The 23,384-nt window shown below is 42.7% G+C and overlaps 1 protein-coding gene across 3 annotated transcripts in view; it reads left to right on the plus strand.

Annotated features, from left to right (window-relative positions):
• Positions 1-10,888: 10,888 nt before the first annotated feature.
• The window catches only part of l3mbtl1 (L3MBTL histone methyl-lysine binding protein 1), a 50,733-nt gene continuing 38,237 nt past the window's right edge, over positions 10,889-23,384 (plus strand). For all 3 annotated transcript variants that reach the window (XR_013888752.1, XM_080204407.1, XM_080204408.1), the window contains exons 1-3: positions 10,889-11,035; positions 13,635-13,785; positions 21,734-21,884. Coding sequence is in view for 2 of the 3 variants with exons in the window: in XM_080204407.1 (XP_080060533.1) it covers positions 10,976-11,035; positions 13,635-13,785; positions 21,734-21,884 (362 nt within the window). In the remaining variant the exon portion in view is untranslated. The remainder of the gene's footprint in view (positions 11,036-13,634; positions 13,786-21,733; positions 21,885-23,384) is intronic.

Raw genomic sequence — 23,384 nt, forward strand, 5'->3', positions numbered from 1 at the left:
ACTTCTTTCCACCTTTGTGACCTCACTCAACTTCACTCCTGTATTAGCTTATAGAATTATAGACTCACTACAGCCCAGAAGGAGGTCATTTGACCCAATGGGTCTGCACTGACCACAATCCCACCCAGGCCCTATACCCATAATCTCTACATATTTATCCTTACCCCTGACACTAGGGTCAATTTAGCATGGCCAATCAATCTAACCAGCACATCTGGATTGTTGATGGAAACAATAGCACCCAGAGGAAACCCATGCAGACACAGGGAGAATGTGCAAAATCCGCACAGTAGTCAAGGCTAAAATTGTCTCCGATGCTGTGTGGCAGCAGTGCTAGCCACCATGCCACCCCCATTTGTTTTATTTTATTCAATCCAAGGCATCCACATCCTTTTGTGGGAGTGTGTTCTGGATTTCCCACCCCCCCAAATCATAGAATTCATCTGTGGCTGAAATCCTCATTCAAGTGTTTGTTACCTCCAGACTAAATTTTTTTATTTGGTTGTAGGATATGGGCGTCGCTGGTTGGACCAGCATTTATTGCCCAACCCTAATTGTCCAAGGGTAGTTGGGAGTCAGCACATTGCTGTGGCTCTGGAGTCACAAGTAGGCCAGACCAAGGAAAGGGCATTAGTGAAACTGATAGGTGTTGCCATACAGTGCCAGCTGGTCTTCAATTCTAACCCTCTGTAAACTTGAAGTCAGACAAAGCTCTGCTGCCAAAGTTTTAACTCGCCGTAAGCTCCATTCCCCCATTAGAGTTTAGAGCTCTTAAAGTCTATTGCCTCCTGGTCAGACAAGGTCTTGATCTTAAAATCCTTGACCTTGTTTTTAACTTAAATGAATTTTTCTTGTTCTATCTCTGTAATCTTATTCAGGCCAACAGTGCACCAAGCTATCTGTTGGGCTATAATCTGGTTTCTTATGCCTTTCAGACTTCAATTGCTCCTGTGAGGCACCTTGGGATGTTTCATTATATTAAAGGTTCTATATAAACGTAAGCTTTGTTGTGGAGGAGAGTGTGCGGAAGTGGTTGTTTGGTTTGAAGAGGAAAGGAGCAAAAAGGAGACGTCTCTGAAAGTAGATGGAATGATTAAATGGCAAAAGTGATACTGATAATGAGACAAAATGAGTTAATAATGGAGACAAATAAACAAATGATAAGACGTTCGTAGTTAAAGCAAGAATAATAGGTGAGGTGAGAGTGACTTCCCTTGACATCAAGGCAAGGTTTGGCATCAGGGAACTCCAGCAAAACTGGAGTCAGTGGGAGTTGAGGAAAACTCTTTGCTGGTTGGAGTCAAACTTAGCACAAAGGAAGATGGATGTGGTGTTTGGAGGGGAATCATCTTAGTCCCAGGGCACCATGACAGGAGTTCCTCAGGATAACGTCCCAGGCCTATCCATCTTCAGCTGCTTCATCAATGGCCATCTTTCCATCATAAGGTCAGGAGTGGGGATGTTCACTGATAATTGCACAATGTTTACCATTTGTGAGTCCTCAGATACTGAAGCAAATATTCAGGCTTGGTCTGACAAGTGGTAAGTAACATTCGCACCATACAAGTGTCAAGCAATTGTTACACTTGGTGAATCCCCTACTATCAGTATCCTGGGGGCTACTATTGACTAGAAACTGAACTGGACTAGTCATATAAATACTGTGGTTATGAGAGCAGGTCTGAGGGAAAGAATCCTGCGGTATGTATCTCCACAAAACTTGTGCACCATCTACCAGGCACAAGTCAGGAGTGCAATGGAATACTCTCCACTTACCTGGGTGGGTGCAGCTCGAACAACACTCAAGAAGCTCAACACCATCCAGGTAAAAAAAAAAGCCTGCTTGATTAGCACCCTATCCACAGATATTCACTCCACCACTGATGCACAGGAGCAGCAATGTGTACTACCTGCAAGATGCACTGCAGGAACTCACCAAGGCTCCTGGAGCAAACCCATGATGACTACAATCTAGAAGGACAAGAACAGCACCACCTGAAAGTTCCCCTCCAAGCCACTTGCCATCCTGACTTGGAAATATATCACCATTTCTTCACAGTTGCTGAGTGAAAATCCTGGGCCTCCCTCCCTAACAGCACTGAACGTACCTACACCACATATGCTGCAGCAGTTCCAAGAAATCAGCTCACCGCCGCTTTCTCAAGGGCAACTTGGGATGGGCAATAAATGCTGCTCCACCCAGTGACGCCCACATTGACTAAATGAATTTAAAAAAAGCATTGGCAGAGGGAAACATGGCAAATTTGGCAGAGGAAGCCTTTGATGGCCAAGGATTCTGATCTTAAAAAAAAGGCAGATAAATCCCATGAGTGAATCCTGCTGGAAATAACTATCGGATTCATCCACTGCAAATACTAGGCAATGTTTTTTCTGATCCGTAGTGGCGCAGGAGCAACCAACCTCTGTTAGCATCTGCTGTGTTGGAGAAAATTGGAGCAGTGAGTAAGATCCAAAGTTGTTAGTGTGTGAAGGCTAGAGGGTGAAAATGGCTTGGTTGAAAGGTGAGATGATATCCCTTAAGCTCACATTGTGTGGCATTGGTGAAAAGAAAAAGATTTGCATTTATATATCACTTTTTCATGACTGTAGGATATCCTAATGCACTTTACAGCCAACTAAGTAATTTTCAAGTGTAATGTGGGAAGCACAGTAGCCAATTTGTGTATGGCAAGCTCCCACAAACAGCAATGTCACACTGACTAAATAATCTGTAATATTGACTGAGTGATAAACATTAGCCAAGACACTGAAAAGTACCGCCTGAGAGGTGGGTGGAACATTGATTTAATGTCTCATCAGAAAGATAACATCTTTGCAGAGCAGCACTCCCTCAGTATTTCACTGGGTGTCAACTTAAAGTTTTGTGCTTTAAACAGAATGGTTCCTGAAGATGAGGTCATAAGTGCTATTGAGGGAATAGTATCTGGGTACAATAACACTGTAACGATAAGCTGAGGTAAATTTTGAGGTTCTATATTATTCAAAGTCTGGATGCCTTTGTTACCAATTTGAACAAAATGTCTTTTCTTGCATTCAAGTCTCTTGTATGGAATTTGAACCCACAGCCTCCTGAGAGGTGAGATTGCTGTTCTGAGCCGTGGCTGACTCAAACAGTGCAAAGAAGTTAGGTTAGAGCGAGAGAGGGAGTTGGATGGAGAATTAAAGTGGCAATCAATCCGAGGGTCTGTGTCATTCTTTTTTTCCACAGGATGTGGGCATCATTGGGTAAATTCATTCAGCATTATTGCCCATCCCTCATTGCCCTTGTGAAGGTGCCAGTGAGCCACTTTCTTGAACCACTGCGGTCCATGTGGTGTAGTTACACTCACAGTGTTGTTAAGGAGAGTGTTTCAGGATCTTGACCCAGTGACAGTGAAGGAATGCCAATATGGTGCCAAATCAGAATGGTGTGTGGCCTGGGGGGAAATTTGCAGGAGCTGATGTTTTCACGCATCTACTGCCCTTGTCCTTCTGTGATGCAGAGATCAGGAGCTTGAGACAATTCACAGCTATTTAACCTATGATTATCCCTCCCTCCACTCGCACTGTCTGTAAAGATTTGATTATCTGAAAGACTTGCATTCTAACTATTATCTTGCAATTATGTCTTTGTCTATATGTGCCATGTTTGTGAAACCTACCTCTTCACTCACCTGATGAAGGAGCAGTGCTCCGAAAGCTCGTGATTGAAAAATAAACCTATTGGACTTTAACCTGGTATTGTGAGATTGTTACATGTCTTTCTGGGTAACGGAGGTTGTGGTTTGGACTAGAAAAGTTTGAACTAAAACAGAATGATTTAGGCTGAAGAGAGATGTTCACAAACAATCATCCAGACTGCATTTGCTCTTGACTGTGAGCAGTGAATGGTGGACTAACTTGGAAGAAGTACATTACTTTTTTTTACTAGATTTACTTAACATAACTCACACAATTCCTCATCTTACAGGTTAATCTTTCCTTTTTTTGGTGTCCTATATTTGTAAGCTTCCCAATCATTCATTTTCAGGTGCTATTTGAAACGTTTCCGCAGTTATTACTGACTTGGACCAAAATTGTGTTGAATACAGTCTGATCATCTTCTGATTAAGATATTACAGTCTTCAGGAATCAACATTGAGTTTAACCACTTCAGACTGTGACCTTTCTCTTCCATCTGCCCCATTTTTTAAATTATTTGTCCCAGTGCAAAAACCCTCCCCACCTCTCCCTCACTGGGCTATCTGTCACTTGTTCTTAGGTTTTGCTACATCTGTGTTGCAATCTCTCCCAGCTCCCACTAATCATAGATGTTCTACTCTGTTCCAGTATATAATTCAACACCTCTCCCTTTCTTAGCTCTGAAGAATCATGCTGACTCAAAACTTTAACTCTGTTTTTTCCACCTACAGGTGCTGTCAGACCTGCTGAATTTTTCCAGCGTTCTCTGTACTTGTGTTGAATGTTGCATGGGCTGAACTCCCAGTAGTTTTCTGCAGTTGTAACAATTGAAACAAAAGCAAAATATGTTGAACATTGGAAATCTGAAATAATAATCCAAAAGTGCTGGAAATATTCAGCAGTTCAGACAGCATTCGTAAGTTTGTTATAGAAATTGGGAGCAGGAGAAGACCATTCAATTATTCGAGTCTGCTGCACCATTCATTATGATCATGGCTGATCATCCAACTCAATAGCTTGATTCCACCTTTCCCCCCACCATATCCTTTTGATCCCTTTCACTCCAAGTGCGGTATCAAGGTTAGAAGTTTATTTATTAGTCACAAGTAAGACTTAGATTAACACTGCAATGAAGTTATTGTGAAATTCTCCTAGTCGCCACACTCCTGCGCCTAACCAGCACATCTTTCAGAGGAAACTGGAGCATCTGGAGGAAGCCCACACAGACATGGGACAATGTGCAAACTCCGCACAGGCAGTGACCCAAGCCAGGAATCAAACCCAGGTCCTGATGCTGTGAGGCAGCAGTGCTAACCACTGTATCACTGTGCTGTCCATATATCCAACAACACCTTGAAAATATACAATGTTTTGGCTTTGGTAGCAAATGCTACAGGCTGACCACTCTGGATGAAGAAATTTCTCCTCATCTCTGTCCTAAAAGGTTTACTCCATATCCTTACACTATGACCCTCGGTTCTGGTCTACACCACCATCGGAAATACCCATCCTGCATCTACTCTATCTTGTCCTGTTAGAATTTTATAGGTTTCTATGAAATCCCTTCTCGTTCTTCTAAACTCCAGCAAATAGAATCCTCATACGTCAGTTCTACCATCCCAGGAATTGGTCTGGTAAACCTTCACTGCACTCCTCTATGGCAAGAACATCCTTCCTCAGATAAGGACACCAAAACTGCACCCAGTACTCCAGACGTGGCCTCACTAACATCCTATACAATTGCAGCAAGACATCCCTGTTCCTGTACTCGAATCCTCTTGCTATGAAGACCAACATACCATTTGCTGCCTTACTGCCTCTGTACCTTCAGTGACTGATGTATGAGGACACCTGGGTCAATTTGCACATTCCCCTCTCCTAATTTATTGCCATTCAGATAATAATCTACCTTCCTGTTTTTGCTACCAAAGTGGATAACCTCATATTTATCCACATTATACTGCATCAGCCAAGCATTTGTCCACTCTCTCAGCCTGTCCAAATCATACTGAAAGATCTCTGCATCCTCTTCACAGCTCACCCTCCCACCCAGCTTTGTGTCATGTGCAAATTTGGAGACATTACATTTAGTTCCCCCATCTAAATCACTAATATATATAGTGAATAGCTGGGGTTCTAATACTGATTTCTGTGGTAACCCCACCAATCATTACTGCAATTCTAAAAATGACCCGTGGGTGGCATGATAGCACAGTGGTTAGCACTGCTGCTTCACTGCTCCAGGGACCTGGGTTTGGTTCCTGGCTAGGGTCACTGTCGGTGTGGAGTTTGCACATTCTCCTCGTGTCTGCATGGGTTTCCTCTGGGTGCTTCAGTTTTCTCCCACTGTTCAAAGATGTGCGAGTTAGGTTGATTGGCCATGCTAAAATTGCCGTTATGGTCCTGAGATGTGTAGGTTAGAGGGATTAGTGGGTAAATATGTAGGGATATTGGTGTAGGACCTGGTTGGGGTTATGGTTTGTGCAGACTCGATGGACTGAATGGCCTTTCTGTACATGTAGGAATTCTGTGACCCATTTATTACGTCTCTTTGTTTCCTGTCTGTCAACCAGTTATCTATCCATCTCAATACACTACCCCCAATCCCATGCACTTTCATTTAACAATTTTCCCAATCTCTCATGTAGAACTTTGTCAAAAGCTTTCTGAAAATCCAAATAAACCAAGCAATAAAACAAGTAATTGAATATATTTGAATGTATTTAAGGCTGAAATAGACAGATTGTTAGTCTGTCAGGGAATCAAGAGATATGGAGAGCTGGTGGGAAAGTGGAATTGAAGCTGAATATTCAGTGGTGGAGTAGGTTGTATGATCTACTCCTATAATGTACTCCTTACGATAGTTCAATACCTGCTTCCCTTATCTCATTCCTTATTCTAAGCAAAATAAAACATAAGTCTCAATCTAATATAGATATCTAAAATATGTTCCCAAGATTCCCATTTCTGATTGTCATGCAGTGACCTGTGTTGAAAGATGACGTCCTGGTGGTGTCCCAATTAACCTACTTGACACAAGAAGAATGGTCACCCAGGTACTATAAAGTTGTTGAGAAACCATGACACAGTGGCTAGCACTGCTGCCTCACAGCACCAGGGACCTCTGTTCAATTCTGGCTTTGGGTCACTGTCTGTGTGGAGTTCTCCCCGTGGGTTTCTTCCAGGTGCTCCGGTTTCCTCCTGTTCTCCAAAGATTTACGGGTTGGGTTGAATGGCCATGCTAAATTGCCCTTTAGTGTCAGGGGATTAGCAGAGCAAATATATGGGGCCACGAGAATAGGACCTGGGTAAGATTGTGGTCTGTGCACACTCAATGGACAAAATGGCTTCTTTCTGCACTGTAAGGATTCTATGATTTTATGAACTGCATCATTAATCAGTACTCCTAATAAAATATTCCCTTTATGAATCCCTGATGAAAATACCAATGGATTTGTTGGATCACAGCGGAGGATAAGTGAGTGAGCGGCTGAGATTCCCAACAATCATAGCGAAACAGTGTAAACAGACAGAATGTTACCATCTTCAGAGATTTTCAGAGGGCATGACCAAAGTGATTGTGAGCCGCTGGCTTTCCATGGCTGCCCTCTTGCACAATCTTATCGGAGGCAGCCAAACAAGAGGCTTCCTCTGGGAACACCGTCCAATTCAAGGTAACAGGTGGGACAGGCACCTTACTGAAGCATGGGATGGGCCTGCATTATTGTCCTCTGGCAACTCACTGGAGGTGGCAATGCCCTTTGAAGAATTGCAAGCTATTTAACATGATGCTTGGCCACAGCCGTCAAACGAATATTGTGAAGGGGGATGCTACCTGGGTTGTGGGAGGCAAATAGGGGGTTGAAATACAGAGGGCCCAGCCTTCCTCAATGAGTCCACCTCCAGCAACCTGCTGGGATTTGCTTCGAGCATGAGGCTTGTCTTCTGCCTGTAAGCAGCAGGCGATGGTGCAGAGGGAGCTCGGGGTCCTTGTGCATGAGTCGCAAAAACCCAGCCTGCAGGTGCAGCAGGTGGTCAGGAAGGCTAATGGGATGCTGGCCTTCATAGCGAGGGGGATAGAATATAAAAGTAGGGAGGTCTTGCTGCGGCTGTATAGGGCATTGGTGAGGCCGCAGCTGGAGTACTGTGTGCAGTTTTGGTCGCCGTACTTACGCAAGGATATTTTGGCCTTGGAGGGAGTGCAGAGGAGGTTTACTAGGCTGATGCCGGAGTTGAGGGGGTTGAGCTATGAGGAGAGGCTGAATAAACTAGGCTTGTACCCGTTAGAGTTTAGAAGAATGAGGGGAGATCTCATTGAGACGTATAAGATGATGAATAGGATGGATAGGATAGAGGTGGAGAGGCTCTTCCCGCTCAGAAAGGACAGTAGGACTAGGGGGCACAGCCTCAAGATAAAGGGGGGGCGGTTTAGAATGGAGTTGAGGAGGAACTTCTTCACTCAAAGGGTGGTGAATCTCTGGAATTCTCTGCCCGTTGAAGTGGTGGAGGCTGCCTCGCTAAATATTTTTAAGACGTGGGTTGATGGGTTTTTGATAAGCGAGGGGATTAGGCGTTATGGGGAGAGGGCGGGAATGTGGAACTGAGCCACGACAGATCAGCCATGATCTTATTGAATGACGGGGCAGGCTCGAGGGGCTAGATGGCCTACTCCTGCTCCTATTTCTTATGTTCTTATGTTCTTATGTTTAGATATCCTCAATATTGCTAGAGAATTAGCATGAATTGGCTTCTGGCTGCTCACCTGTCTGCAGCATGATCGGTTGGAGGTCTGAATGTGTCAGATCAACCTCTTGAAGCACCATCCTTAAAAATAAAACCTGACCAACAACCACTAAAGCAGGCCTCCATGCTGCTGGTATGACTCAGCCCAGGTTAACCATCATGACTACATTACTCTCTCTCTCCAGGTCCTGCCAGGCCTGCTGAATAATTCCACAGCTTTCCACTTTTCATCTTATAACAGATTGAAACCCTTTCCCAGTTCTTGTCTTTTGCAAATGGTGATGATCAACAAACAGCTCCTGTAAATCCTGAGCAGAACTCGCCACTTTTGGCGTAACCTGGAATTTTTGAAATCTTCAGACACACTGGCTTTTAACGCTGTGAATAAAATTAATTATTCACAGCAAGCTTTGAACAAAGAGCCAACCAGCTCCCAACTCGTGACCTTGTGAGCAAGACTGATTGTTGTATTTTGCAACCTTCGATTCAGAGTCAGCCACATCCAGCTGGTGAAACGTTATTAGAATGAACAGCAGAGTGGGTTTGGAACTGCTCGTGCCCAGCAATGTGACTTCACCGAGGGAGGCCGGCTTACAAATGGCAACCAGCTCCCCTCAAAAAGATCGCCTGTCAACTAAAGCCTTCATTATCCCAGGTACAGTACCGTTTGAATAATAAAGGACATCTGTGTATTAAAAGGATTGTAAAATTAATTTCTTTAGCTGGACAATATTTGTTTAGTTTAACTATTGTGAGGTGGATCAGTCCATTGGTTGATGGTCTGGTGTGGACTCTGCACGTTCTCCCCATGTTTGCGTGGGTTTCCTTCGGGTGCTCCGGTTTCCTTCCACAGTCCAGAGGTGTGCAGGTTAGGTGGATTGACAATGCTAAATTTTCCCAGAGTATTCCGAGATATATATTAACAGGGTTAATATGCAGGGTTACAGGGTAAGCCTGGGCAATAGTCTGTAGATTCAATGGGCCAAATGACCTCCTTCTGCACTGAAGAAATTCCACGTTTCTATGATGATTCTGGACAAATTATTAAAGAACACACTCTAAAATTATTCAAATATGAATGAGCAATTCTATTTCAATTCCATTTATACCAAATATTAAAGTTTTAAAAGATTAATTCTTGGAATGTGGGCATCACTAGCTAGACCAGCATTTATTGCCCATCCCTAGTTGTCCTTGAGAAGATGGCACTGAGCTGCCTTCTTGAACCACTGCAGTCCATGTGGTGTAGGTACAGCCACAATGCTGTTAGCGAGGGAGTTCCAGAATTTTTACCCAGCCACAGTGAAGGAACAGCGATATATTTCCAAGCCAGGATGATGTGTGGCTTGGAGGGGAACTCCCAAGTGTTTCTGTTCCCATGTGTCTGCTGCTCTTGTCTTTCTCAAGAGTAATGCTTGTGGGTTTGGAAGAATTCCCTTTAAGCTATGATTCCGTGTGTATGACTACGTCAGGTTGTTGCTTGAGTGGGATCAACTCCTGAGAATTTTGTGAAGAAACGGTTGACTCCAAATCGTATTACACATGGGACTGGGAGTGAGGAATAATTTTGCTGATAAATTATCTCTCCATTGGCACAAGAGGAATCCATTATACGACTAGGAGAAATGCATATGAGTAAAAGAAGTAGACTATGAAGTGTAAAGCAGGTTTGTGTTGAGTTGCTACATTCAGAAAATAACAACATTTAGATTTCAGTTTCTATGTTCCCTGTTCAGTGTGACCTGAATTGGTCTGGGTCAAAGCATACCCCAACCCAAGCACTATTTTTATTAGTATGACAAGTAGGCTTACATTAACATTGCAATGAAGTTACTTTGAGAATCCCCCAGTTGCCACATTCCAGTGCTTGTCTGGGTACACGAGGGAGAATTTAGCATGGCCAATGCATCTAAAAGCACATCTTCGGACTGTGGAAGGAAACCAGAGCACCAAGAGGAAACCCACACAGATGCGGGGAGAAGATGCAGAACCCGCACATCCAAAATCAAACCTGGGTTCCTGGTGCTGTGAGGCGGCAGTGCTAACCACTGTGCCACTGTGCCATCCCATCACATTTATCAGATAGTAAGCCTAAGAATGTATGAAGCATTAGTAACTTAAATTGTTTTGATTTGTTTTTAAATAATGATAATTAGCGTTTGAAAATATATTTTAAGCCCAGTCATGTTTGTAATTATTATAAGGTTGATACTAATTATGTTAGGACAAACACATTATGTTTTGATATAACTCACTGTCAATATGACAACTGTTATCAAAGTTACTTTTGTAGTTGTCAGGGAATGTAAATGTGTTGTGATATATAATATCAGATATGCATATTACGTATTATATAAATTGCCAGAGTTTGATTGTCTGCTTTCTCTCAAACATAACTTCAGTCAATACAGCTGAGAGTAATCGAAAGCCTCAGGGATTCCCCAAAGAAAGCCAAGGTGTTTCTTTGCCAGCCGAAGTGGAACAGTCAGACAGCGCTGTGCCAGTGACTGCGGCAATCAGCCCACAGATTACTGGAGCGCAGAAGTGTGACATGGCCAGCATTTTGGAATGGAAAGATGGCATTGCTACCTTACCTGGGAGCAATTTGAAGGTTAGCTTCTCTGATTGCACTTATAAAATATTCATCCTTTGGTCCTTTTACAAAATAAGTAGGTACAACCCATGGAGCAAGTGGCACATTTTCTATTGCAGCCACGGTTTCCTCTCTCCCAGTAATCTTTCTGATTTTTTTTCCTCTTGCTTCTCTTTCAGGCAGTCTCTCCCAAGGAGGGATAGTTGCTGGATAATATCTCTCCTGGTTTTGCAAGTTATTTTGTAGGTGTGACCCTGCTTATGAGTGACAGTCGGCGATGTAGCTGTATGGCTGTCACAGATAAACCTGACCCAAATTTCACAAGTAAAGACTTCTATTAGGGGGAATGATGATGCTAATACGAAGCAAAAACAACAGCTGACTTTGCTTACCAAAGATGTTGAAACCAAATTAAAGTTACTTTCACACTGGGGCAATATTTCTGACTATTGGAACAAATTCAGATATGATGTGGAGACGCTGGCGTTGGACTGGGGTAAACACAGTAAGAAGTCTCACAACACCAGGTTAAAGTCTAACAAGTTTATTTGGTAGCAAAAGCCACTAGCTTTCGGGCCTCTGACCCTTCGTCAGGTCAGAGGCCTGAAAGTTAGTGGCTTTTGCTGCCAAATTAAGCTGTTGGACTTTATCCTGGTGTTGTGAAACTCAGACAGACCAAAATGATACCTGGATTCCAAGGGATCAATTACAAGGACAGTTTTTACTTTATTAAAGATATGCAAATTAGATGGATTGCCATGCTAAATTGTCCTTAGTCTTGGGCGATTAGTGTTGTAAACATGTAGGGTTACAGGGGTGGGATTGTTGTTGGTGCAGGCTTAATGGGCCAAATGGCCTTCTTTTGCACTGGAGGGATTCTAAGATTCTATGATTATTCTTTCACGGGATGTGGGCATTGTTGGCAAGACCTGCATTTGTTGTCTATCCCTTATTGCTCTTGAGCTGAGCTGTTTGCTTGGCCATTTTAGAGGGTGGTCAAGAGTCAGCCATATTTCTGTGGGTCTGGAGTCACAGACAAGTAAGAATGACAGAATTCCTTCTCTTCAGGGCATTAGTGAACCAGGTGGATTGTTAAGACAATAATAATTTTATGGTCATTGACCTCGAGATTAGAGCCTGACCTTTCAAAATTTCAGGCATTATAAAGGCTTTAAACACTTTTTTTTCCCCAGTGTTTGATACCCAGAGAATAAATACGTCCAAGTGCAACATGCAGAAAAATTGTCCCAAAAAATATCTTGGACAGCATGGTGGCTCGATGGTTAGCACTGCTGCCTCACAGCGCCAGGGACCCAGGTTCGATTCCTGGCTTGGATCACTGTCTGTGTGAAGTTTGCACATTCTCCCCATGTCTGCATGGGTTTCCTCCAGTGCTCCAGTTTCCTTCCACAGTCCAAAGATGTGAGGGTTAGGTTGATTGGCCATGCTAAATTCCCCTTAGTGTCAGGGGGACTAGCAGGGTAAATACATGAGGCTATGGGGATAGGGGCTGGGTGGGATTGCGCTCAGTGCAGTCTCGATGGGTCGAATGGCCACTATGGGTTTTCTCTGATTATATGAAGGTTTATCTCAGCCATTTTTGAAGATTAGTTTTGTTAATTAAAAATCACTGGTGAAATTCATTTGTTGTATGCTTACAAGGGTAGTTTGATCAAATTTTATCTGATAGAGATTACACTATACCACTTCCTACGTCATTCATTAGGTTTTATAGGCGGTTTTCCCAATATGGAGTTGTTAGTAAAAATAAAACTGACCTTTATTATTTGATGTGAGTCACACTGCCAAATGCAGCTATGCATATAACAATTACCAGTACTTTTGATGCTTTTATGGGCCTAAACTGCTTCCAGGCGGAACCAGAGGCACAGATTTTAAATAATTGATAAGAAATGAGATTTCTTTTACACAGCGAGTTGTTACAATTTGAAATGCAATGCTTGAAAGGGTGTTGGAAGCAGATTCAACAGCAACTTGCAGAAGAAAAAAATATACAAGGTTATGGAGAAAGAGGATTGGGACTGATCAAAAAGCAAGACATTGTGCTGAAGTTGCAGCCTTCTGTGCTGTTTTCGAAAAATTCATTAACAGAATGTTGAGGGCACTGACCAGCATTTGTTGTCCATCCCTAATTCCCCATCTAAGAGTCAACCGCGTTGCTGTGGACTGGAGTCACACGTAGACCAGAGGATTTCCTCCCCGAAAGGGACATTGGTGACAATTGTTTCATTTTTTTTGTCATCTTATTCAAACTCCACCAGCTGCTGTGGTATGATTCAAACCTCAATCCCCTGAGCATCAGCTTGGATTATTAATCCAGCAAATCGCTTTGTGTACATTAATTGTGTGCTTCTTTCCCTGTTTCTCCGACTAGAATTAAATCGTGAACATGAATTTAATCTGTTCTGTGAATCTTTCAAGCACTTAATAAAATATAACTTCGGAGATGATTGGAATTTTTCTATAAGAGCAAAATAAATTAAATGGAACAGAATATTATGGTGTTATTATGTTGTTTAATTAGTGCTTTTTTTGTAGCTTTCTTGATGCCTTTTGTTTTGGATGAGCGTTAAATAGTGCATTGTTTATTTTTTAGTTCCGATTGAATGAGTTTGGTGTCCTGGAGGTTGTCAACACGGAAGGTATTGTGACAGAGTCAATGACAGAGGTATCCGTTGAGACAACAGTGAAAGCTGAGAATGATGCTTGCAATGATGCTGACTGGAATACAATCACTCCCAACGAATGTAAGATATACCGACTGGGATATATATTGGTGTTGGTGGTTTCAGCTTAAAGTCAGTGGTGTAATCTATGCTGTTCAATTTTGCTATTGGGATCAGTTTAGCTCAGTTGGCTGGCCGTTTGGTTAGTGATACAGAACTGACACCAGTAGTGTGGGTTCAATTCCTGTGCCGGCTGGGGTTGTCCATGAAGTTCTTGCCTTCTCAACCTTGCCCCTTGCCTGAGGTGTGGTGGCCCTCAGGTTAAATCACCACCAGTGTACAATCATCTGGGGCTTTGCTGACTTTACTTACAGTGAAATTAGTTACATGATTTTGGGAATTAATGTTCTTTTAGCCTTCTAGGTAAATTTTAGACTCTTTCGCAAATGGACATTGGGAAGTCCTTTCAATTCCTTTCACAGTTTTCTTCTTGCTGCTAAAGACATATGGTAGAGCTACTGTCTATGTTTGAGTTTCATCTGTGAACATCAGCAGGCAATTCTATCACAAAGGAACATTTTGGCTGAGTCCAGTTGTACCTTCATACAAACAAAGAACAAAGAACAACCCAGCACGGGAAACAGGCCCTTCGGCCCAACGAGCCTGCGCCGCCGCATCACCCTACACCTACCCTGCCCTGCGTGTCTGCGAGTGGAACCCCTAACTTAGCCAGATTCAGGGGAGAATAGTGTCAATTTGGTACACCAATCAGCCTAAGAGCACATCTTTGGGGTGTGGGAGGAAACCGGAGCGCCCGGAGGAAACCCACGCAACCACAGGGAGAATGCGCAAACTCCCACAGACACAGGCCCAAATCCATGTATCTGCACAGCTAGCAGTGCTAGTCACTGAGCTGTTGCGGCGCCCGTCTACCGGTCCAGGATCAAGCACACACACCGGCACAAATTACTAGGCCACTCCCGGAACCTCCAAGAGCAGCCCACGCAGGACCCACCATGTGCATGCCCCTTGTTTGACAACAAGGTGGACCTCCACCTGCGGAATAAAAAGACAAAAACGTTAACATATAAGTCTGCATTTCCGGTGCCGTCCCGAGGCTCTGACCCTATTTAATACCCTCTACTATAACCCTCCATCCTTGTTTCGCTCATGTGTTTATCTAAGTAAACCTGCAATTCCAGCAGGAATTCTTGGATAAAGATTGGGAGTCCTGGGCATTCCCTTCCCCCCACCCCCCGCCTCATCTAGGGGTACGCAGACAAATTTTAACACTCTAATGCTAGACCAACCATCAACCATCCGAGACCAATAATCTTCCAAGCCTGAATGACTCAGTCATCCGGTGGGTAATTTCACTGAACCATCATCATTTCTTACTGTATAGAATCATAAAATCACTACAGTGCAGAAGGAGGCCATTTGGCCTGTACAGTCTGCACCAACCATAATCCCACCCACCCTATTCCTACAACCCCACCTGCTAATCCCCTATAGTAGGATTAATTTAGCATGGCCACCAACCTAGCTCACACATCTTTGAACCTTGGGAGGAAACCAGAGCTCCCAGAGGAAACCCATGCAGACGTGTGGAGAACATGCAGATTCCACCCAGGCAGTGACCCAAGGCTGGAATTGAACCCAGGTCCCTGGCTCTGTGAGGCAGTGAGCACTAAAAAGTATGGAGAATGAATACAATCTGGAATTAGCTATAATTAATTTAAGCTCTATCTTAATTATCAGAAGGAAGCTACTTGATCTGTGAAAATGAATATTCTTCTGCGCTGTGCAACTGGTTATCAGCAGAAAATGAGCGATGTTCATGTGGCCTTGATATCAAGGGCAGTCAGTTTCACCTCACCCCTGCAGTTGAACTGTTCTGTCTGTGTTTGAACCAAGGCTGTAATAAGGTCAATAGCTGAGTGCCCCAGCTGTCAGGAAGCAGGTTATTGCTGAGCAAATGCTGCTTGATTGCAGCGTTGATGATTCCTTCCATCACTTTATTAATGATTGAGAGTAGACTGAAGGGGCGGCAATTGATCAGGTTGGATTTGCCCTGTTTTTGGATGTATCTGGGCAAATTTCCAAATCACTTGGTCGATGTTAGTGTTTCAGCAGTACTGGAACCACTTGACTAAGGACACGGCAAGTTCTGCAGCACAGATCTTCAGTACTATTCCAGAATATTTTCAACGTCCATAGCCTTATCCAATGCCTTCAGTCATTTCATGATATCATGTGGAGTGAATTGAATTGGATGAAGACTGATGACTGTGATGCTAGGGTCCTCCACGGGCAGCTGAGATGGATCAACTACTCGACACTTCTGGCTGAAGATTATTATGACTGCTTCAACTTTATCTGTTGCACTGATGTGCTGGGCTTCTCCATTATTTTGGATGGCGATATTTGTGGAGCCTCCCGTCCAGTTTTTCCCCTATTCATTGATGGGATGTGGATGTCATTGGCAGGGTCAGCATTTCTTGCTCATCCCTATTTGCCATTGAATCTTGTGCATTTCGGCGAGCACTTTAAGAGTCAACCATCTTGCTTTGGATCTGGAGTCACATGTATGTCAGACCAGGTAAGGATGGAAGGTTTCCTTCCCTGAAGGGCATTAGTGAATTAGATGGGCCTTTATGACAATCAGCATTAGACTTTTCCAAATTCCAGATTTTCACCACCTGCAATGGTGGGTTATGAACCCAAGTTCCCCAAGCATTACCCGGGTCTCTGGATAACTAATTGTTCACCACCATTCACAGCTGGATGTGGCAGTGGTGTGGATCTTAGATCTGATCCATTGGTTGAGGGATTGCTTATCTCTGTCACTTGCTTCTTATGCCCAGTCCTGTGTTGTAGCTTCATCAGGTTGACACCTCATTTTTAGATATGCCCATCGTGCCTTGTGAATGCTTAGTCTTGAGTTGCTAGATCTGTTTGAAGCCTATCCTTTTAGCATGGTGGTAGTGCCACACAACACGATTGAGGGTATCTTCAATATGAAGATGAGACTTTGTCTCAATGAGGGCTGTGCAGTGATCACTCCTACTGATCCTGTCATGGATAGATACACTTGAAGCAGGCAGGTTAGTGAGGATAAGTTCAAGTATGTTTTTCCCTCGTTTTGGTTCCCTGACTCCCGGCGCAGATTCAGACTCAGACTAGCATCTACGTCCTATCAGATTTGGCCAGCTCAGTCAGTAATGATGCTACTGAGCCACTCTTGGTGATGGACTTTGACGTCCCCTGCCCAAAGTACATTCTGTCCCCTAGACACCCTCAGGGCTTCCTCCAAGTGGTGTTCAACATGGATGAGTATTGATTCATCAGCTGAGTTGGGGGTGGAGGGGTGATGGGGCATGGTACATGGTGATCAGCAGGAGGTTTCATTGCCCATATTTGACCTGATGCCAGGAGACTTCATAAGGTCCAGAGTTAATATTGGGGATTCCCAGGGCAACTCCCTCCTGACTATTGTGTTGCCCATCACCTCTGCTGGATCTGTCCGACCAGTGGGAAAGGACTACCCCAGGAGTGGAGAAAGGTGATGTCTGTTGCATTGTGTGTAAGGTATAATTGTGTGAGTATGACTATGTCAGCCGATGCTTGATGAGTCTGTCAGACAGCCCTCCTCATTTTGGTGCACACCCTCAGATGTTGGGTAAGGAGGACTTCACATGACTATGTAAAGGGAGCTACATGACTAACAATAGTCTGGTCACCGTCTGAATGGAGATAGCCCATAGCTTTGACTAATGAAGCCTATTGTCTTGTATATCTGTACATAGTTATGTTCTAGAATTAATAGATAGTGTTCAGACTCAATGGCCGGAATCTTACCACTGTTCACGCTGGCAGGATTTTCCCACCCCGCTGGCTGCCAAATTCTTACTGTAATGGAAGTGTTGCAGGAAAGAGTGGTAAGATCATGGCCTTTACCTCTGGACCCATTCCTTAGACAACCACAACAACGTACAAAATCTTCCCCCATTAATTATGAAATGATATAGAATATGGGGTAATTTAATTCAGGGAAGGGGTGCTAGAACTAACTGGTGGGCTAGTGGCATAATACATTGTTGCATTACAGGATGCATTTTGGGGAGGTAGGAAGTACATTTCTCTCTGTTGTTCTCTGACTGTGAGCTCATATGGAGACTTCTGCTGTGGGCTAGAACAAATGTGTTAACCCATTTCTAAAGAGCGGATGTACAATTTTGTCATAAGCAGTACACAAAGAGAACCTTCCTCCTGTTGAGGTGATTGGTAGGGGAAATGAGATGAAGAGAAATAAAAATAAATTTGCTTCCAACTTAGAAATTAGTTTTTAACATGTCTATTCATTAATTATTCAGCAACGAGCTTGTAACTAATTGGAATCATGTTTTTTAATTATGTAACATTGCATTTCTGCTTAATTAGAAAACTTTCTCAATTAATTATAAATGTATAGTTATGTTAATATAGCTCAAATTAATTAGTTAGATGATTTTAATTAAAAGAATAGTCCATTCTGGCCCTATAAAATGATAATTAAACTGATGTGTGTAACTACTGCTGTTTAAAAGTCCATTAATGTGAAATATTTGTTATTTTGCTACTTTTAGTGGACAATTACATATTCTAATTAGTTATTGAACATCTGTAATATTAAAATATTTGAGAAATATTACAACAGATATTGTGGGGAACTATTTCCATAGTATGCAAGTGACCTAACTTCTTTATGCTTCTATCTAACATTTAAGATTGTCTCGTGATAAGATATTTATGTGAGAGAAGGTAGGAAATTTCTGCTGTTGCTTATATTTCATCAAACTCTGACAAAAAGCTTCTAACTGTTCCAGCTTTGTCACAAAGCTGCTAGGTTCTCATTGTGTTCTTTCAGTCTCTTCATGGGATGTGAGTGTTGCTGGTGAGCCCAGGCATGTATTGCCTGTTCCTTATTGCCCTGGAGAAAGTAATGGTGAGCTGCTTTCTTGAGTTGCTGCAGTCCATCTCATATAGGTATGCCCACAGTGCTATTTGGAAAGGACTTCTAGTTTTTTATTTACAGTAAAGGAACCATGGTATATTTCCAAGTCAGGGTAGTGTGTGGCTTGTATAAGAATGTGGCGTTTCCATGCACCTCCAATATTTGCCCTTGGAGGTAGAGGTCATGGATTTGGAAGGTTTCGTTGAAGGAGTCTTGGTGAGTTGCTACAGTGCATTTTATACATGGAACTCATTGCTGCTGCTGTGACTATTTGTGGATGTGGTGCCAATCAAATGAGTTGCTTTGTCTTGGATGGTGCACAGATTCATGAGTGTTGTTGGAGCTGTATTCATCCAGGCAAGTGGAGAGTATTCCATCACATTCCTGACTTGTGCCTTCTAGATAGTGGACAGGCTTTTTGGAGTTTGGAGGTGTGCTACTTGCTACATAATTCCCAGCTCCTAACATGCTCTTGCAGCCACCAGCTAGTCAAGTTCAGTTTCTGATCAATAGTAACCCCCAGGATGTTGTTAGTAAGGGATTCGATGTTGGTAATGCTGTTGGATGTCGAGGGGTAATGGTTAGTTTTTCTCTTGTTGGAGATGGTCATTACCTGGCACCTGTGTGGTGTAAAAGTTAATTCCCACCAGTCAACGCAAGCCTGGATATTGTTCTGACCTTGCTGCGTCTGGGCAAGAACTCCTTCAGTATCTGAGCAGTTATGAATGGCACTGAACGCTGCAATCATTATCAAACATTTCCATTTCCAATTGTACCATGGAAATGATGAAGCAGTTGAAGATGGTTAACCCTAGGACATTAAAGTTTAAAGATGCTCTAGAGTCCCTTAATGGGATGCAATATTGTCAGGGCCCATTGCAGCATTTCTCGACATCACATTGCTGGAAACAGGCACCCCATGTTGTTGGGGACCTCAGGCGCAGGCCGAGGTGGGTCATCCAGTTTGCGCTTCTGGCTGAAGATGCTTAGCAACCCATCTCCCCCACATCTTGAGTTAGAGGCCCACCTTGCTTTAACTCCTGAGCCTTACACTGTTATAACTCCTGGGCCTCATCTGCATCCCATCAGCAGATTTTTTCACTGAAATGGGTGGAAAGAGACCAATGGCTCGTTTCAAACAGGTGAAAATTTGCATGACCCAGAGGCACCAAAGTCACTGGGGCTCGCCTGTAAAATGCCATTGAAGCTCACATATCATAAATAGAGTCTGATTTGCATGCATTAATGAGTTTCCTGCCCAAATCATGTTGGTACTTTGGATGCCTAAACTAAGGCTGAGTTAAAATAGTGATAGATGGTAAAGGGGCAGTAAATCTATCTTAACAGAACCTTGCTTGGTTTCTGATGGGCAGAGTGAGTCAAAAGATTACCTCGTAGTTTCAAATGGGTTATTAAGGGGGAGTCAATTAATAGAGTAGACCACTCGTTTTTGAATGTTTCAAGACTGTCATTTATGCATCTCAATTTATTAGAACTGATACCTTTCAGAGACATACCTGCATTCGGCAAACCAAAATTTCTCGGCTGATCTCTTCCATTAAAGCCCAGGACTACATTTTTTCTGTAACTTTATTTACAGATAACATTTACCACAGAATCTTAATGAGCAGTGTTACATGTATTAGAGGGTGATCTTACCAAAACTATTCAAAGTACCAAACAAACATGAAAATGGGAGAGAATTGCACACTCTCAGAGACGACCTTATGCCACTTCAAGACAAAAAGAGGCAAAGTGTGATTCGCACCTGTAGGGAGGAGTGGATGGAATCTATTCTCACCGGAAAGCTGGCTGTTGACTGCCAGAGGCACTATTGGCGCATGTGCGTTGATCTCTCAGTGTTCTGTGTACAAGTATACCTACTCCTTTTCATCATGTTTTCTCTAAATCCTTTAATGCTAGTTCTTCAGGTCTGTTACCACCTGCAGGCGAGAACCTAAGTAGATAATCTATCCATATATTTCTGGCATTAGATTGTGGATTTCCAGTGTTGACCAGAAGGAATATCAGTACAGCAGCTTAGTGATGAAGTTGCTCTGAAATCTTCAGTCTTCCTCAGGTTCCCACTTGGTAGTTCTCAAAAGTAAATGTCCTAGCATGGAGAGTTATTGGTGTGAACTGTGTCTCACTCATGAAGTTATGCAATGATGCTATAAATTATTGTACAGCTTTAACCCCATTGCCCTTATTTAATTAAAAAAAATTCATTTCCTTTCTAAATCAATGTGAATTGTTAATTAGATAGCTACTGAAAATGTCTCAGAAAAAAATCAGAATCATATGGTTGATGTATAATTTATCCAAACTCAGAAACATTCCAACCTTTTTCTTTATTGGATATTCAGTTTCTTATATTTGAATACATGCCTAATGGTCGGCAAAATATAAAACAATGGCAGATTATACTAGCAACATACTAATCTCTCTTAGTAGCATATGATAGCAAACCAGTTGTTGCACTTGTGGTAAATGGTAGTAATACAGACCAAGATTTTCCAGCCATTCCCACCCATGAGATCTTCTGGCCCAGCTGATGGCACTGGTTCCCCGATGATGGAAGGTGTGAACAATCGGAAAACATATTAACAGTGATTGTCCTGCCATCAGCAAACGGCGGGCCACCTCTGTAAAATACACCATGTGGGACAGGCAATGGAAAATCCTGCCCACGATGTGAGGTCTTATGGATAGATTTTGATTTAAATTCGCCCTCAGATAGAAATCATCAGTAATGAAACTTTGAGAATATGTAACCCAAAGGATAGGTATTGTAGAAAACGCTTAGGATTAAGTAAAAACCAAAGAACCTCCTATTTCAATTTCTTACCCTAGTAGTACAGTGTATCCATAAAACATGTGTGTCCACTTACATAACCTTCATCAACACTATTTAATCAGTCAATAGTGAAACAGAGTGCATTCTGTGGTTGAATTTTACGAATATGTTCAGGCAATTTATCTGAAGTTTATTTTCATGGGTAATATTTCTATTTTTTTCTTTGTCCCCTACAGTAAAACGGACGGGTGTATCTTACATGAATGAGCTGCCACATGTAGAAAGTGCCTGCTGCTGTTTGAACTGTGGTCACTCTTATACAGTGAATGAAGTCAGAAGCAATCGGAAGTTCTGCAGTGAGCTTTGCCTACGGCAGTTTACAGAGAAGTGAGATGCTTATACCCATTACTGATATACAGGAGATCTTTTCACTTTTGATATTATCTAGAATAAATCCTTAATTTTGCACCATGCTGGGGAAACTTGATGGGTAAAGGAAAGAGCCAAAGACTTGAGGATCTCAGCATCACTGACTCTAGCTGGTCTTATGACTGTAACTGATCCAACGTGCAACCCCTATAAACAATAGACCTGGTCCAACCTGAAGATGCAGACCAGTGCATTTACTTGTATGTAGGCACAGTGCCAACATTAAAGGAGCTGACCCAATCTGCCCAAAGGTGTGGCCCAGTGTATTTAGAACAAAACAGGTGTCAATACCCAGTTTAGGGTTATAAGTGGGGGGGCGGGGGGGCAGGGGATCTCTCAGAAACCTATAAAATTGTAACAGGACTAGACGGGGTAAATAGAGGTTCCTGATGATGGAGGTGTCCAGAACCAGGAATCACAGTCTGAGGATACAGGATAGATTCTTTAGGATAGAGATGAGGACAAATTTCTTCATCCAGAGAGTGGTCAGCCTGTGGAATTCACTACCACAGAAAGCAGTTGAGATCAAAACAGTGTATATTTTCAAGAAGCAGTTAGAGATAGCACTTGAGGCGAAGGGGATCAAATGATACGAGAGGAAGGCAGGATCAGGCTAGATGATCAGCTATGATCACAATGAATGGTGAAGCAAGCTCGAAGGGCCGAATGGCCTCCTCTTGCTCCTATTTTCTATGTTTCCATAACCTCAGAGCAAAATAGTTCCTCCCAGCCTGAAGTCTCGATTCCTGATGCCCTGGGCTCGTGGATAATAACAGAATCTAATAATGGAAAGGCTGAAATTTGAGGAACTATTGTAAAATTTTAGGAAACACTCAATTCATTGGAACATTCCCAGGATTTTATGTACTGATTTGGGAAAGCAGTCGTTCCACAGCCCAGAATTAATTTCACATACTGAGATCACAGCCCAACTTGAAATATTTTCTCGCAAACTGCTGGCAATTGAAAAATAAATCAAACAGCTGTGCAGTTGCCCTCTTTAAATGAATGCTAGCTGTAACCATGGCAACACCGATGGTTTCAGCATTTAAGCTTGAGAATTGAGGAGCAGCCCACAAAACTGGACTTAATCTCAGTGGAGAAAAAGTAATTAAGAGGGAGTGTAGTGCTGATTCTTAAATTTCTGAGACATATGAGGCACTGTGGCAGTAAATAAACCTCATTGAATAGGATAGAATAAGCAGGGAATTAACAGTTGGTATGGTTGCCTGTTGGAAGGTTGAGAGTTCAAGTTCAAAGCAAGAGTTTAAGCACACAATCCAACTTGATGCTTCAGTGTAATACTGACATGTTGTTAAACTGAGGCATTTCTCTCTATTGAGATGGATGTTAAAAATCCCAAGGCACTCCTCAAAGAATAGTAGCTTGTCTCTCAACCATTGCAGACAAAAATTGATTAAATGGTTAATCACTTAGATGCTTGTTAGATTACTGTTC

The sequence above is a fragment of the Carcharhinus amblyrhynchos genome, chromosome 16 (assembly GCF_965287045.1).
Source record: "Carcharhinus amblyrhynchos chromosome 16, sCarAmb.v2.hapA, whole genome shotgun sequence".
NCBI classification, from domain to species: domain Eukaryota; kingdom Metazoa; phylum Chordata; class Chondrichthyes; order Carcharhiniformes; family Carcharhinidae; genus Carcharhinus; species Carcharhinus amblyrhynchos.